Here is a 15,192-nt window from a genome sequence, read left to right as displayed (position 1 = left end):
CTGCAACATCCTTTATCTCCCCACCCCTTCAACTTTTAATTACCAAAATTTATTAGCATCGATTCCCCCAATGAACCTCCTTGCAAAATTTCAGACATTTTTGACAGAAAGCACAGGAGTTATTAAGCTTCAAAGATGGTGAACAAAATTGTGCCAACATCCACACAGAAAAACCCTCAAAAGTTTTTGCATTTCTCAATGGTCCCGAGTCCAAAAATGGAAATATCTTGGGGATCATTTTTTGATTGATTGCCATACTTTCCTTCTGTTTATATATAACAGCCAGGAAAGTAAGAATTAATAATAATTAAAAGTATAATATATGTAAGAAAATTTCAATACACCAAAATGCATACAAACCTTTGGATGGACAGGAAAAGCATTCCATACTAACTGCATAGTAGCACTTTCATTATAAGCAACAGGTAAGCTCATAGTGAAATTTATTAAATATTTATGGCCAGGACTAGTATTAGGGAAGAGTGGTCGATTATCTGGTCTGTGTGCTTTTATACGAACATAAGAAGTGCTTGTATTACTTGCTATCACCTCCTGTAAATAACATCAAAATAACATAATTTTTCTTTAATGTTATAATAAAATATTATATATACATATATATGTTATATAATTTTATTAAATAAGTGAATAAAACTAATATACCAAATGCTCCTCTGTGCTATCATTACTCATTTGAAGTATAGCTTTTGCACCAGAAAATCCCATGTACATTTGTAAGAAAGATCCATTTTCAGATAAAGGTCTTGCACTTAGTGGATGAATAAAGCCCGAAAATCTAACAATGTTTTCACCTCCACTAAGTCCTTCTCGTTCTCTGGAAAACTCAGTTTGAATCTGCAGATCTTCTGTTGTTTGGTTTATATACGATAACTGAAATGAATAATTATATTTATTAAGTAATCTAAATTAAATAATGTAACTAAGAAATAAGATTATTATTAATTAGTCTTAAGAAATAAGATTACTCTGATTTCACATTCTATTCCAAAATCTTTCACTAATAAAGAAATGTTAATTCTTTTAGGCTCATCACTGTTGTAAGAAAACCTTCCTATATTACTTTATAATTTTAAAACAGAGCAGAAATCATTTTATTGTGAACTTTACAAAACTTTTATATTAAATTTCATTATATATCATGATTCGTTAATATATAAAAAAATAACTGGCTTTACACACAATGCCATCTATTAGCAAAAAAGTTGAACAATAATAAACTAAGTATAATTCATTAAAAAAAAAAAAAATATAATTTAAAAGAAAAATAATCAAGTCTTATATGTTAAGGAATGTGAATTTTGTACTGTGTTCTTCCCAACTGCCAGGGGCGTCAAATTGTCCCGCGCCTTTTCTGTACCATGTTCCACCATGTTATTTAGCACCAAAGGCATGTGCTGCTCTTCCGTTTTTTTTTTTTTTTTTTTTTATTTTACAGTTTTCAGTTAAAGGAATGTATCATTATACACAATCTCTTCACTTTTAACAGGTTATGGGCCCAGAGGTTCCAGTAAGTTCCTTAAATTTTATATAGTGTAACTTCGTTTAGTGGAGTGTCGAAATGATGGAAATAGCAACAATTGTGCCAGTATTAGAAGCAAATAATTTTAATAACTGGAAATTTAGAATTATATCTATTCTAAAAAGAGAACAGTGCAAGGACATGATTTACAGTGATCCACCAGATGAGGAAGTGAAAGAATGAAATATTTGGTGAAAGATGCCAAGGCAAAGTCAGTAATAATACAAGAATATCAAATAAACATTTGGATATAATTAAAGATTGTAAAACTGCAAAAGCTCAGTTACTAGTGCTGAAAGATGTACTCGTCAGAATAAGCTTGTTCACTAAATTGACACTGTGGAGACAACTGTTGAACTTTCACTCAGGTAAGAATGAAAGTCTGGAAGACCATTTTTTAAAATTTGATACCATCATAAGAGATCTTCAAGATCTCAAATTGGAGAAGGTGATCGTGTGTGACATTTATTACTCTCCTGCCCTCAAAGTATGATGGAGACGTGATGGCATTGGAAACAGTGGCAGAAGTCAAAATGGATTTTGTCAAACCAAGATTACTACATGAAAAAATAAAATTAAAATCCCATGAAGAAAATAACAATTTATATCTGGAAACCAATGAAGTTAGTTTCAAAGCGAACAGCAGAGGTTGCTATATATGTGAAAGCAAATCGCATTTTCAGGCACAATGTCCAAAGAGCTCTCAGCCCAGGTCAGGGCAAAGAAAAGAATTTAGAACTCAAGATATTTGTAATAAAGGTAATCAAGAAACCTTTGGTAAAGGAAAGTAAATTTCATTATACGCAGCAAACATCTGTAACCAGAAAAGCAATTCCAATAATATCATTTTTGTTCTGGATTCAGGAGTGAGTAATCATTTTGTGAAACAGGAATTAGAACCCCTTATGTGTAATGTTTTGTCATTGAATCACAAAGTGACTATTTATAAAGCTAATGGTGAAGTTTTAAAGGCAACTAAAAGTGGTGAGTTGCAGGTAACATGTCAGGGACATGATATAACTATTGAGACACTCATAGTCCTGATATTAAGCATAATTTGCTGTCAGTCTTAAAATGACCTCAAAAGGCTATCAGATTATGGTGGAGAAGGAATATACAACAATTTGTGGAAATAATTTTGTATTGGAATATAATAGAGCAAATGGGCTTTATACTTAAGAACTGGACAATAAGATTAAAGAAAAGTGCCATGCTGCAACTGAAGACAATTTGTGGCATTGATGTCTTGGTCACCTACAAAGAGATGCATTGCAACACCTTGGACTCAAAGTTTCGAATCAAACTTGCTGAATGTCTGTAGAAGGAAAGGCTTCTTGAGTCCCTTTTTACCATAATGAAAGACCTTCTATTACCATAGGTGAACTTGTGCATAGTGATATGTGTAGGCCAATTATGCCATCTACAATTAGTGGTGAAAAGTATTTCCAGGTAATCTTAGATGATTTCTCACATTTTGTTGTTAAATTGTTAAAGAACAAGAGTGAAGCAGAAGATAACTTGATAGATTATATTCAAGAAATGAAAGCTCAGCATCATCTTACAGTAAAAAGACTGCAACTGAATAATGATGGTAAATTTAGTTCAAATAATTTTAAAGGATTTGCAAAACACAATGGCATACTATTAGAATATACTATTAATTACAGCCCACAGATGGGAGGAAAGGCTGAACGAAAAGAGAAAAATTAAGACACGATATAGAGAGAAGTAAGTCTAGTTGATGATACATTTGAAAAATTAAGAATTTATAAATCCAAAATTTTAATCACAATGATAAAAATCAGAATCTATTAAGACTAAGAAATTACTTATTGTTCTTCATGAAAGTAAATACAGAAAAATAAAGTCAGAAAAGATACTCTCGTTTGCTAAAATTAGACTTTAAGAAGCAATTGTATTTAACAAAATTTGGAAAAATAAGAAAGACAACTTAAAATAGAAAAACTGTAAGATCAGAGTCTGTTCCAGTCTACCCCACTCACTATCAGAATGATAAAAATTGAATAATTTAAGAAAGATTGATGAAATCTCTCCTTATTTCATCAGGGTCTCAACACCAGTTGAGATAAAGCGATTAAGCATGTCCCAACTCACGATTTTAACTAAGTTAACCAAGTGATCTGAACTAACCATTTTAGATGACCAGAACTTTACAGGGGGTAACACATTGACCCAAAGTAACACTCACATGTTACTTTGGGTCGATGACAAAGTTAGACCTTTGAAGAATTCAACCAATATACAAATTATAACATATTTATTTAACTCAAAAAGAATAACAAAGATATGAATTCCTAAAACAACTACAATTTAATATACAAGATAACAAAATTCCCATTATGAGAGATTTTGTTTCTAAACTATCTATTGGTCTGATCTGAGAGAAAGTTTACATAAATAAAATTTATATTACCTTAAGGTATATTTTGTGTTGAGACCTACAATGTAGACTTCTTCATTACAGGTAACTTTTTGGCAGAAATGAGAGACAAATAAAATGATAGCAAGCGCAAATTAGGAGAGAATCTGAACACTCCTAGAGAGAGTCAGAATGAGAGCTGAGAACTGACGACTGAGCTACTGACTGAGAGTCACTTGTTAGAGGTGACCCCTCTCTTTTACTGTCAAATCTACTTCAATGAAAAGCTGACAAATATCTCTCCATATGACCAAATTTGGGTGAGTTTCACCATAGGGTGTGTCAAAAATTTGAAGTTAACTATCACTATCAAAGAAAATGATCTGATGTTGCTATAAAAGAAAGGAAGTTCCTTTTTCCTTGCTAGTGAAATCTTTAAAAACAAGAAAATTTAATGATTGTTTTACAAGATTATAATTTTAACATCTTTTTTTTTTTTTTTGAAATAAAGTCAATTTGAAATAATTCTTGTTCTAATGGTTGGGATTAAATCAAATAATTCCCAGTTCTCACAAAACCTACTTGCGAGAAGTCACAAAATAAAACTAAGACAGCTTAAATTTACAACTAAGTTCTTCTCAGACAGATTATAAAAAATAGATTATTATACATAAAATAAATGGAAAAAGCTACAGAAGTTGAAATGACAAGATAAAGAAAAATATAATAGAGTAATAGTAATAATTACCAAGCTAAACAAATTTACTCTCTACCAGTAGTAAAAACCAAAGAGGAGAAATGGTTGGATGACCAAGGAACAAAAATATTGGTCTGTTACTTTGAGAGACCACAGTTCAGAAGTCCAGGTATCAGGAATTTTCATGGCCAAATCTGTCCAAGTTATACTAGATCTATTTCTTCACCACCTAAGCATCCCCATTATGAGTGTGAATAAATGGCCAGCGCCAAGGTGAAGAGAGAGTAAAAAAAGGAAAGGAGCTATTTTGATTTCATTTTCATTAAAAAGCTGACAGAATAATAATAATAATCTCAATAAAATTAATTAATCACAGTGGATCTGACATCACTCTCATTGACAAATGCAGTAAGATCGCTTATATAATAGACATCTCCATTTCAAACACTCGTAAAAAAATTCTTACAATAAAAAAAAATCAACAAGTACCCTCCACTTGCTCAAGATAGTTGTGGAGGATGGATAAGGTATTTATTGTACCTGTTATCTACTGGTGTTATACCACATACACAACACAAAAGTCTAGAAACACTAAACCTTAATTTAAAAAAATATACATGGCTCTACAAAAAGCTGCAATATTGAACACATGTCACATTGTTAGGAAGTTTCTATACATTGACACATGTACCAACAACACAGAAGCTTAATGTAACATTTATTTGGATAGCTATGCCTTAACTTTAGTCCAGCATAGCATTTGGTATCTGTATCAGCTGAGCATGACATTTGTAACATAACAATAATAATAATACACAATGTAAAAAGATACCGTATTTATTTGTGTATAAGATGAGGTTTTTATTTATTTTTCACTGCTTCAAAAACCTAGATTGTCCTGTGTGTGTTAGCATAAGATTCCTTGCATTTCCGCAATAATTTCTGTGAACCGTGTATAGTTCATGCTGCCATTATAACAGGATGCTATTGAGATCAAGGTGAATGTTGCTTTCAAAGACATAGTCCAATAGCTGGTCATTTAGCAATGATTATAAATGCAGTTATTTCATATTTGTTAAACTGGTATTTTTAATGAATATTTGCACATTCTGAATCATTAAAAATTAACTTTTTCTGGTCATGCACATTATAATCTTTTAGTTTTGCTATTTGGGTATCAGGTGCGTGAAAAAGCATTTCTCAAGAACTGATAGCAAAGTCATTCAGGAAATACTACATTTCAAATTCACTTGACGGATCAGAGGACAGTTCTTTGTGAAATGAGAGTGAAAAAGAGGAGAGTTGTAACAAAGCTTTGGAAGGTGAGTCCAAGTAGACAAAAGGTGATAGCATCAAAAAATTATGATTGTTTGCCTTAATATGCACATTTGATAATATTTTATTTGTTATTAAACAAAATAAAATTAAAATTGTATTAATAAATCTAATTTTCTTTATTTTGACCTTTAAAGTTACATCAAATCCTATATGTGAGATTGTCTTATACACAAGTAAATACAGTAATTAACTAGATACTTTTTCATCGTAAAATTGTTTTTTTTTTAGTAACATTATACATAACAATAATTGAAAATTTTTCCCAAAAATAATTCCCATAACAACTGATTACCATAAGTTTTTTATATTTTTATTAATTTTGAATCCAAAGTGGAATTTAAATCTTTAACCCAGAATATAAGGAATAATATTTTAAATATGACAACTAAGTTAGCAAAGTCTGTTAAACCTTTTATTTTTTCCAAATAAATCAGATATTTATTAAAAAACAAATGACTCCATGTATAAACATTAGAAAGAAACACTCAAAAACAGTTGGAGTCAAAATATTTAATGAGATTAAGTGCTTTTTTGTGATTTTACACTCCCTCTTCAGATCTACTACATTCAACATTAATGTTTTGATAATTCAAAAGAACAATTGCATGTGCTGATAAACTTTTGAACCAAACCGATCAATAACATAAGTTCAAAATTTTATGACATGAAGTTCATGAACTAGTTAGTTTATGGAATTTTATTGTCAGAAATGAAATAATCTATGAATTATCAAAATGTTAATGTGGAATATTGTAGACCTGAAGATAGGAATAAAAAATCCCAAAAAGTGTTTAATCTCCTTAAATATTTCAATTCCAATAGTTTAAAGTTTTTCCTTCCGATCAGTTATTTGTATCAAATAAGAATTAAAATACTTACTTTCTAACATTGAAAATTTTCATTTTAATTTTATATTAATAATAATCACAATATTTTAAATTATTTATGCAGTATAGTTTAAGACAGCGGTTCCCAACCTTTTTTCATTAGCATACCGTGGCATTTTCAACTTCCCAACGAGCAACGCATGCACAAATCTCGCACTGCCTGTTTGTAGAGAGTGTTGTAATTTTGAATATTATTTTGACTCAGTGCTCGGTCCCCTGAGTACCTACAAGTCTGGTTTTTTTTATGCGCACATGATTTGGGCACCTAATACTCTGTGCCGAATTGCAACTTCTGACATGTACTCCTTCATACCTCTAAGCTGGTAACACATCAGACAGTATGATTTTATAAACAAGACATAGTCTTGTCAATAAAAAATTAATAAAAATACTGAATAAATAATGAAAAAAAATTATCGCTCGTAGAAAAAATCTGGAGAAACTAGCTATGTTTTTTTCCTTGCTAACAATAAAAAATACTTCTTATTAAATTTTCTATTGTAGCTGTATTATATGTTGATCTAGTAATAGTCTCTTTAATAAGCTGTGAGGCAGTCTACCGTCAATTTTTCGGATTAAAGAGACTATTACTAGATCAAAATAAAAAATACTTTTTATAAACAAAAAAATACTTTTTTCAAACAACACGTGGGGATATTGTTGAGAGATAATAATAATAACGGTAACTTACCCCACCATCAAAAGTCCATAGCATAATCACTAATCACGCATAATGGTATCCCCACTACCACTGACCGACTGTGCAATATTTATTGATCTGTTGCATTGTACAATCGGCAGCATAAGTTTTTATTTCTATTTTTTCATTTTGAAATGTATAATAAAGTTTGTGATTGTTGCAAGGAACATTTATTACCTAATAAATTTTTAATACTATTAATTTGTGATACATACTATATTATTTTTTCTGCGATAATAACTAACTTTTTTCTGTACCCCTAAACAACCTATCGCATACCCCGGGTTGGGAATCGCTGGTTTAAGATGTTATGTATAAGTTAGTATACATATAATACTGATATATTAAAAATCACATTAAGCAAATAAGTAAAAGTTCATTTCATAATAAGCTTACACCATCTGGTTGTTTCCAATTGACTGGATGTCGATACTTAAGAGAAATAAGACCGGGTCTAAAATCTTTTGTGCGACAATCGGCAATTGTTGTAATATCAGTCCCAGTGGGACCCCACCATTTTAATTCTGATATTGGAATGGAACTATTGTGAATTGGTCGGCACGTATCTGGTGGATCTATAAATCATTAGCCAAAATTAATATAAATTCATAAAGAAATATTTGTTACAAAGTTCTTTTAAATGTTTTTAGCAATTCTTTAGAACAATTGTTTTAAAAAATTTGCAAAATATTAATCTTCTATCTGTATATCATATAAAGTTTATTTCAAAACTTACTATGGATGGGATGACATTGTGACACTTCTACACACCAACTACATGTTGGTTGAAGGAAGGGATCCATTGTATCAGTGCTACCAATAACATTAGGACCAGAAGCCTCGCCCCAAATCAAACAAGAATGGCAATCTTGTAACGTTGGACAAAGACCAGGACAGGAGTTTGCACTAAATGTTCCACTTCTGCATTCCTATAATAATAAAATTCAATATCAGATATACACATAAATACAAATAAACCGATTTAAAGCATCATTTAAAATGACATCAAAAATACTGTTACTTATAACTAAATATTAAATTAACCTGTAGATGTGTAGCTTGTAGTTTGATCCAGTTTCATGTTGTACTTATATTAAAAATGAATTGCTTTACTATCAATATAAATAATAGTTCAAAAAACATCAATATATTTTAATCTGTAATAAATATTTAAAAAATCCAGCAGAGAATGTGGTATGTTAGAACTTTGTCTGCTCATAGAATAGAGTTAAATTAACAGAATTAAGTTAAATGTTATAGTTTGCAGAATTATTTCAAAAATTTAGAATTTTTAAATTAGAAAAATTTGAATTAGAATGTTTAAGATGTTGCTTTTTTTGGATAACATTATTCCGGAAAATGAGACAAGAAACTCCAAAGTACTAAGAAAATGTTTATATGACATGCTAATACCATTGAATTTTCCAATAAAGCAGTATTTCTATAGTCATAAAAAAATGTCACATACTTTGGCCAGTGATATTTATGGGAAAAATCAATATTTTAACAATACAGGTTAACAAAACAACTTTTCGAACATTAATTATTTAACAGGTAACAATGATTTTACACCTTAACAACAAGCACTTTCTAGTTTTTTGGGTACCTTACTAACCAGGTGTCCTACAATATTAGAGAGATTGCAACCAGTTTTCATCTCTAAAATGTGAACATCGAACATTGAGCGCCACCATCTTGTAATTTGACAATAACGTTTGGAACATCATTGGAATCATGTTCAATGTTCCAAACACCATTGTCAAACTTCTAGGCTTAAAAGATGGCAAAACAAATAGCATAAATAACTGGAACGATACTAACAAAATTCACACCTAAACACTCCTTCCAGCAGAAAAGAACAATAGACTTTAATGCTCTAACATTGAAATCTATATAGAAAGCACAAAGGGTTGTTGCATTAACTCCGATTTTATTCCGGTTCCACAAGCATGGAAATATTGTTTACAGTGCCATAAGCGCAATAATTAAATTTTCATCTTTCTGATATCTAAAAGAAAACAACGTCTACATCATTTACAGGTATACGCCTTTTATCGTATTTTAATAGTATTTTATAGTTACCGTAAATCTTGGCAGATAAGACAATAGTTGAATCATAAAAAAAAGGCCCCCAAAATCCAGGGTCAGATACAAAAAAATTAAATTGAAATTTATATAAATTAAAACCATTATAAAAAACAGACAGACCATAATTATTTACTAGTAGAGAGTAGGGTAGGTGCACAAAATAGAATAGCCCATACGACGTTTTTGTGAATAGTCAAAGTAATTACCCGAATGCTGAATCAGTGCGAATGTTTGCAACAATTGCAAGGCAATGCTGCCAGATGCAAGAAAATAAAAGTTGTTCATTCAAAAAATTACAAATAGGACATAATTTCGTACACACTATACAGTATTATTATTCAGCGATGATGATCATTGATCTAAACTAAATTCATAGGCTGTTGATAGTTTGGGGATCATCTTATAGGACAGATATATGCTAAAACTATAAAACTTTGACAAAAATTTATACCTCCTCTTATCTGAAGGTTGTCTCATCTTATCTGCCGAGATATAAGGTATTTTATTATTTAGTTTTAATATCTTTTAATTTTTTAAATTATTTTGTTTGTATTTATTTTAGTTTTACTTGTTTTATCTACTTTGTTTTTTAAAATATTTAGTTACTCCAGTGGTTACTATTATTACTAATATTAGTTACTAATATTATTTCAGGTAATCTAATTTTCTTTAGTGTTTGTATGATAATAAATAGTTGTTAATTTTTACTATACAGTCGACTCCGCATAAGTCGACACCCCAAGGGGAAGTGGGAATGTGTCGAGTTATCCGATGTGTCGACTAAAGCAAAGTTGGAAAAAAACCACAAAACTACAATTAATAAAATACAGTAGTGCTTTATACAGTAACATAGACTTACAAAACATTGTGTTCTCCATTTACAATTATTCTGTAGATGATAAACTGAAAAATTCGTTTAGTGTTGTTTGTTTTGAGCACTAAACTATCTCGACTTTCTTTTTCAACGAACATGAATGCCTTTAAAACATCATCTTTGCAATTGTCACTTGTTGGCAAGTAACGTCTAAGGATTCTTAATGCCTCTGGCATGAGAAAATGCAAAATTGGATTCTGGTGTGACAATGTAGATTGTATATTTTCTTTTTGTTTATCTGTTATTATTTTATACATAAAAATACATAAAATGTTAAGGCATTTTTATTAATATGTATATATGTTAATATTATTAATGTATTATTATATTAATAAATAAATCAACTCCCCCTCCTGAAAAAAATGAGTTCGCACCACACGTGCGGAGTGAATTCATTTTTTCAGGAGGGGGTGTCGACTTATCGGAGTGTGGGACAGAAAAAGTATGTTGACTTATCCAGTGGTGTTGAGTTAAACGATGTTGAGTAAACTGCAGTTTTTTTTAACATTAATGCCTATGTAAGTCGACTGGGACCACAGAAAACTGACTACTTAACCGAGGGTGTTGAGTTATCCGGGTGTTGACTTATCGCAATTCGACTAATTTATTCTGCAGTTTCATAAAAATTTTATAATAAAGACTGGTGACAGGCAACAGCTACCACATCTGACATTGAGAAAATAAATTTTACCAGATTGTTTGTCTAGTGCAAGTTAAAGTGCAATTTAGATTTAAGAGTTAAAAGTATAAATAATGCATGGTGAATATCCCTCGATTATAAGTCAAATTTGTGTTTTAACTGATGTCAAAAATGCTTTTACTATATTACAAGATATGTTTTTCTTTTATTTTGGATTTGATAAAAGTTATGAAGTTGAAAAACAAAACATGATTAATCCTATTGAATATTTCAATACAAAGAAAAAAATATGAAATATCTCAGAAATGAAGGAAACAGGAAAGTTTTTTCTGCTGTTTGATATTTTAGGTATAAATATCTAATAATTTGATTTTCACTTAAGGATAAACAATCTGGTAAAATTTATTTTATAAAAGGAAATGCATTTTGGGCTATTTGCCTGTCATCAGTCTTTATTATAAAATTTTTATGGAATTGCAGAATAAATTATAGTAAAAATTAACAACTATTTATTATCATATAAACACCAAAGAAAATTAGATTACCTGAAATAATATTTAATAGTAACCAGTGGAGTAACCAAATATTTTAAAAAACAAAAGAGATAAAACAAGTAAAACTAAAATGTGAGGATTTTAGTTGGTCAGGTGTGAGGATCAATCTGTATTGTAGGTGTTGTTATTAAATGAGAAGAACGACAAATAAGTTGCCAGATGCACCAGTTCCAAGACTTGATTGTGTGACTTAGATGACCTCTGTAAGAGAAAGTCTCTCAGATGACAAAAACAGGGTTCCAATTTAATTGATGGATAAAAAGCTTGAAAATCCAAGACTGTCACTTATTCTTCAACATACAAATATTGAATGGGACTGAACCCAAATCATCCAAGAAATAGGAAATCGCCGACACATATGCTATGCAGAAGCTTTTTGTATTTATAAAGTGACACTTATAAGATATTCTATCAATTATAAGGAACATTAACTCTATTGACAGCTTGAACATCCTTTTTTGCATACCCTCTACATAAATAATGCAAAGCTTTGCGATAGCTACGGCATGGACTGTTTACATTATTTGATTTAATAGATGTGGGTTCATTGTTTAATGATATTTTGTATTTAAGTCTATGATTACAGAAAATCAGTACAGAAAATCAGTGTTTTCAAACATTTGAAATCAGTACAAAAAGTTCTATTAGACACATTTCTCTCTTCTGTGTGCCAAAAACCATGTTGACCAGTGTAATAAATTCTCAGATTCTGGTAAATGTAATAAATCAAGAGAAATAATAATGAAGCCAAATTGTATTCTAGACTATAATCATAATATGGGTGGAGTGAAGATATAGTGAAGTTCTTTCCCAAACTCTGTCTTGTTGAGTTGGGTTCCGTGTGTATCACAATCCGATAGTTGATTCAGGTTTGATGGAAAGTACATCTCCACACTCAATTCAACAATATAATATATATAAGACAACAATGTGTGATGTCTCACATATTGGATTGGCTCCAGGGAACTATTAAACTATGAAAAGGCCTCAGTCAGCTTGTGGAGTTGGCTCAACTGCACAGCCAGTCCAGTCTCCGTACTAACCTGTCTCTGAGATGTTTACCAGGGGAGAACACTCTCTCTCTATGCTCAGCGATCTTCCCAAGTGCCTGAGACTACCGTGTACCAGTCTCTTGCCCTTTCTCTCTCCCTCCTCTCCATTTGCTCTGCAATATAAAGTTTTTTTGGGCAAAACCTCCAACCAATCACAAACTGTTTCATGAACAGCTTACACTTAGGTCTGCTGTTATCCAATGAGAGTGGAGCTTACGTTAATGTCTGCCACTTGTTTACATTTAGTAGTTTTTTATATGGCAAGCGGCCTATTGTCTGACCACAAGTGGGTCCAATTGACAAAGTCGATGCTTCCTTTGTTTTCCCTCTGTTTACAAGTCAACACCTTACAAGTGGTATATTACCTGACTGCAGGTGGGTCCAATTGACAAGGTGGCACTTCTTTTGTTCCCTCTCTGCTAAAAGGTCAATCAATACTCTACAGGTGGAATTGATCTGTGTGATGGAGTGTTACACAATTATCCATGGATGAGAAAAACTGAAATGATATAAAAAGGTGTTTTTTCATATGTTGGATATTGTACTGTATAATGTTTGTTTTGTATCAACAAGTAACAAAAAACCATGTGTCATTTCTTGATTTTCGTATGACAGTTATCAGAGAAATTATGGAAAGTTTCGCACAAACAGACATGTAACCTGGCGTGGTCAACCGTCATATGAAAATCCATTGCATTTATCCAAATGGCATTTTCCTAGCTATATACCACCCACAGAAAAAAAAAATATCCAACCAGAGTTTGTAAAGTATGTTCAGCAAATAAAAAGCAAGTAGAAACATGTTACCAGTGTAAACAATGTTTTGTTCCACTATGCATTGTTCCTTTCTTTGAGATTTTTTCATACCAAAATTAACTTCTGAAAAAAAATTTTTGTTTTTACATTTCTTAATACGTCTATTTTGTGTGTGCAAAATATAAAGTAATTTGGAACAATACAATAGCCACAATTATTTTTTTCTGAAACATGCGATCACGTTAGGCTTAACGTTGAAAAAATTTAACATGAGATAGGTTAATTAATTTTAATGTTTCATTGTGTATTTATCAATTTATTTTTATGTATTTATTTAATTTTATTTAAGTGCAATCATTTTTGAATATTTTCAAACTCGTATGTTTGTTTTACAATATCTTAACATTCAGATGATGAAATTTGAATTTGTATTTTAGATTATTATTATCCAAACTACTATTGGGACATTCCATTATGTATTCTACTTGAAGGTCATTAAAAACATCTGAAAATGTTTGTTATTAAATTTTTGCTGTTTCTCCAAAGTTATTTGCATCCAACGATTGCCTAAATGATCAGGCTACAATTCCACTAATTTAAACTGTTTATTTTATGCTGGATTTTGGATGTATATTACATAAGTTTAAATCTAATAAAAGTACTCACTCTCTGCATAGTCTTTTCTAAACAAAATTCTTGGTTATTTTGTGAACACCAACTACAGGAAGGATGAGCTGTACAATTTTCCTTTGACCTGTGACTGTTAAAATGCATAAGAAACAATAATTTAAATACTTCAAATTTAAAAACTTTTGCTATTCTGATAACATTTTGTAAACTAAAAATTATATATTATACATATTTTTGTATATATTTTTTAATATGAAACATGTCAATATCTATTATTTAAAGATAAATTAAAACTATACTAACCTGGAACATGCTGATGCAGGTAATTGTTGACCTCTAATAGTAACTTCTGGTGGCATAACATAAGCCAACAAACTTCCTTTCATCATTCCGCTATAGCCTCCAGCAATCAAAAGAGTATGGCCTTTTCGAACACCCATTGCATGAGCAATAACACCCTGGGGTATAGGATTTTGCAAACCTAAAATTAAAATTATGGATAACCTTAAAAAGAATATTCTCATGGATCATGCTGTATTTTTGCAGATTGTCCAGCATGCTGGTCTATCTGGGGAGATCATGAAATCAGATATTTTCATATGGTAAAACTGGCAGTTTAAGTGAGGTTATACATCCCTCTCTCGAGGGTGCATTCAAAAATGAACGAGATACATCATGTAAAAATGAACAAATTTTTATTCTAAAACTGTAAAACTTTCTGCATTTCACCAAAAACTACAATTATATGTTAAATAAGAAACTCAACTTCTCCTTGACACCGTTTGTGAAAACAAGATTTCTTCACGTAAATTACACTGGTAACAGTTTCAGATTTAGTACAATTATGTTTAATTTCATTTTGTCTTCTTTCTAACACTTTTGGAATGCCCAAAGTGCTGTTTTTGTTTATTTTATTGTAATTTGATTCAAAAATACAAAAATAAATTTACAAATTAAATTTAAGAGAATTTGCTGTAAATTATCTCAGCTTATACTAAATGTAATATAGTATATTTGGAATCATATATGAGATTACAAAATTTTGTAATTCAACTT

At 30.6% G+C, this 15,192-nt stretch overlaps 2 protein-coding genes across 8 annotated transcripts in view; one reads left to right on the top strand and one right to left on the bottom strand.

Moving 5' to 3' along the window:
- Rab14 (RAS oncogene family member Rab14) overlaps positions 1 to 15,192 on the top strand; it is a 191,256-nt gene that overhangs the window by 35,357 nt on the left and 140,707 nt on the right. The window lies entirely within an intron of this gene.
- The window catches only part of Megf8 (multiple EGF like domains 8), a 106,104-nt gene that overhangs the window by 48,854 nt on the left and 42,058 nt on the right, over positions 1 to 15,192 (bottom strand). For all 7 annotated transcript variants that reach the window (XM_067277621.1, XM_067277617.1, XM_067277619.1 and 4 more), the window contains 6 exons: positions 14,440 to 14,617; positions 14,173 to 14,266; positions 8,279 to 8,471; positions 7,939 to 8,117; positions 664 to 891; positions 361 to 552 (listed from right to left, as the gene is read on the bottom strand). In XM_067277621.1, coding sequence (XP_067133722.1) covers positions 361 to 552; positions 664 to 891; positions 7,939 to 8,117; positions 8,279 to 8,471; positions 14,173 to 14,266; positions 14,440 to 14,617 — 1,064 coding nt within the window. The remainder of the gene's footprint in view (positions 1 to 360; positions 553 to 663; positions 892 to 7,938; positions 8,118 to 8,278; positions 8,472 to 14,172; positions 14,267 to 14,439; positions 14,618 to 15,192) is intronic.

Source organism: Centruroides vittatus, unplaced genomic scaffold (assembly GCF_030686945.1).
Source record: "Centruroides vittatus isolate TY-2023 unplaced genomic scaffold, ASM3068694v2 contig_751, whole genome shotgun sequence".
Taxonomy (NCBI): Eukaryota; Metazoa; Arthropoda; class Arachnida; order Scorpiones; family Buthidae; genus Centruroides; species Centruroides vittatus.
Note: the sequence above shows the minus strand (reverse complement) of the source record. Positions and strands in the feature narration are given on the sequence as shown.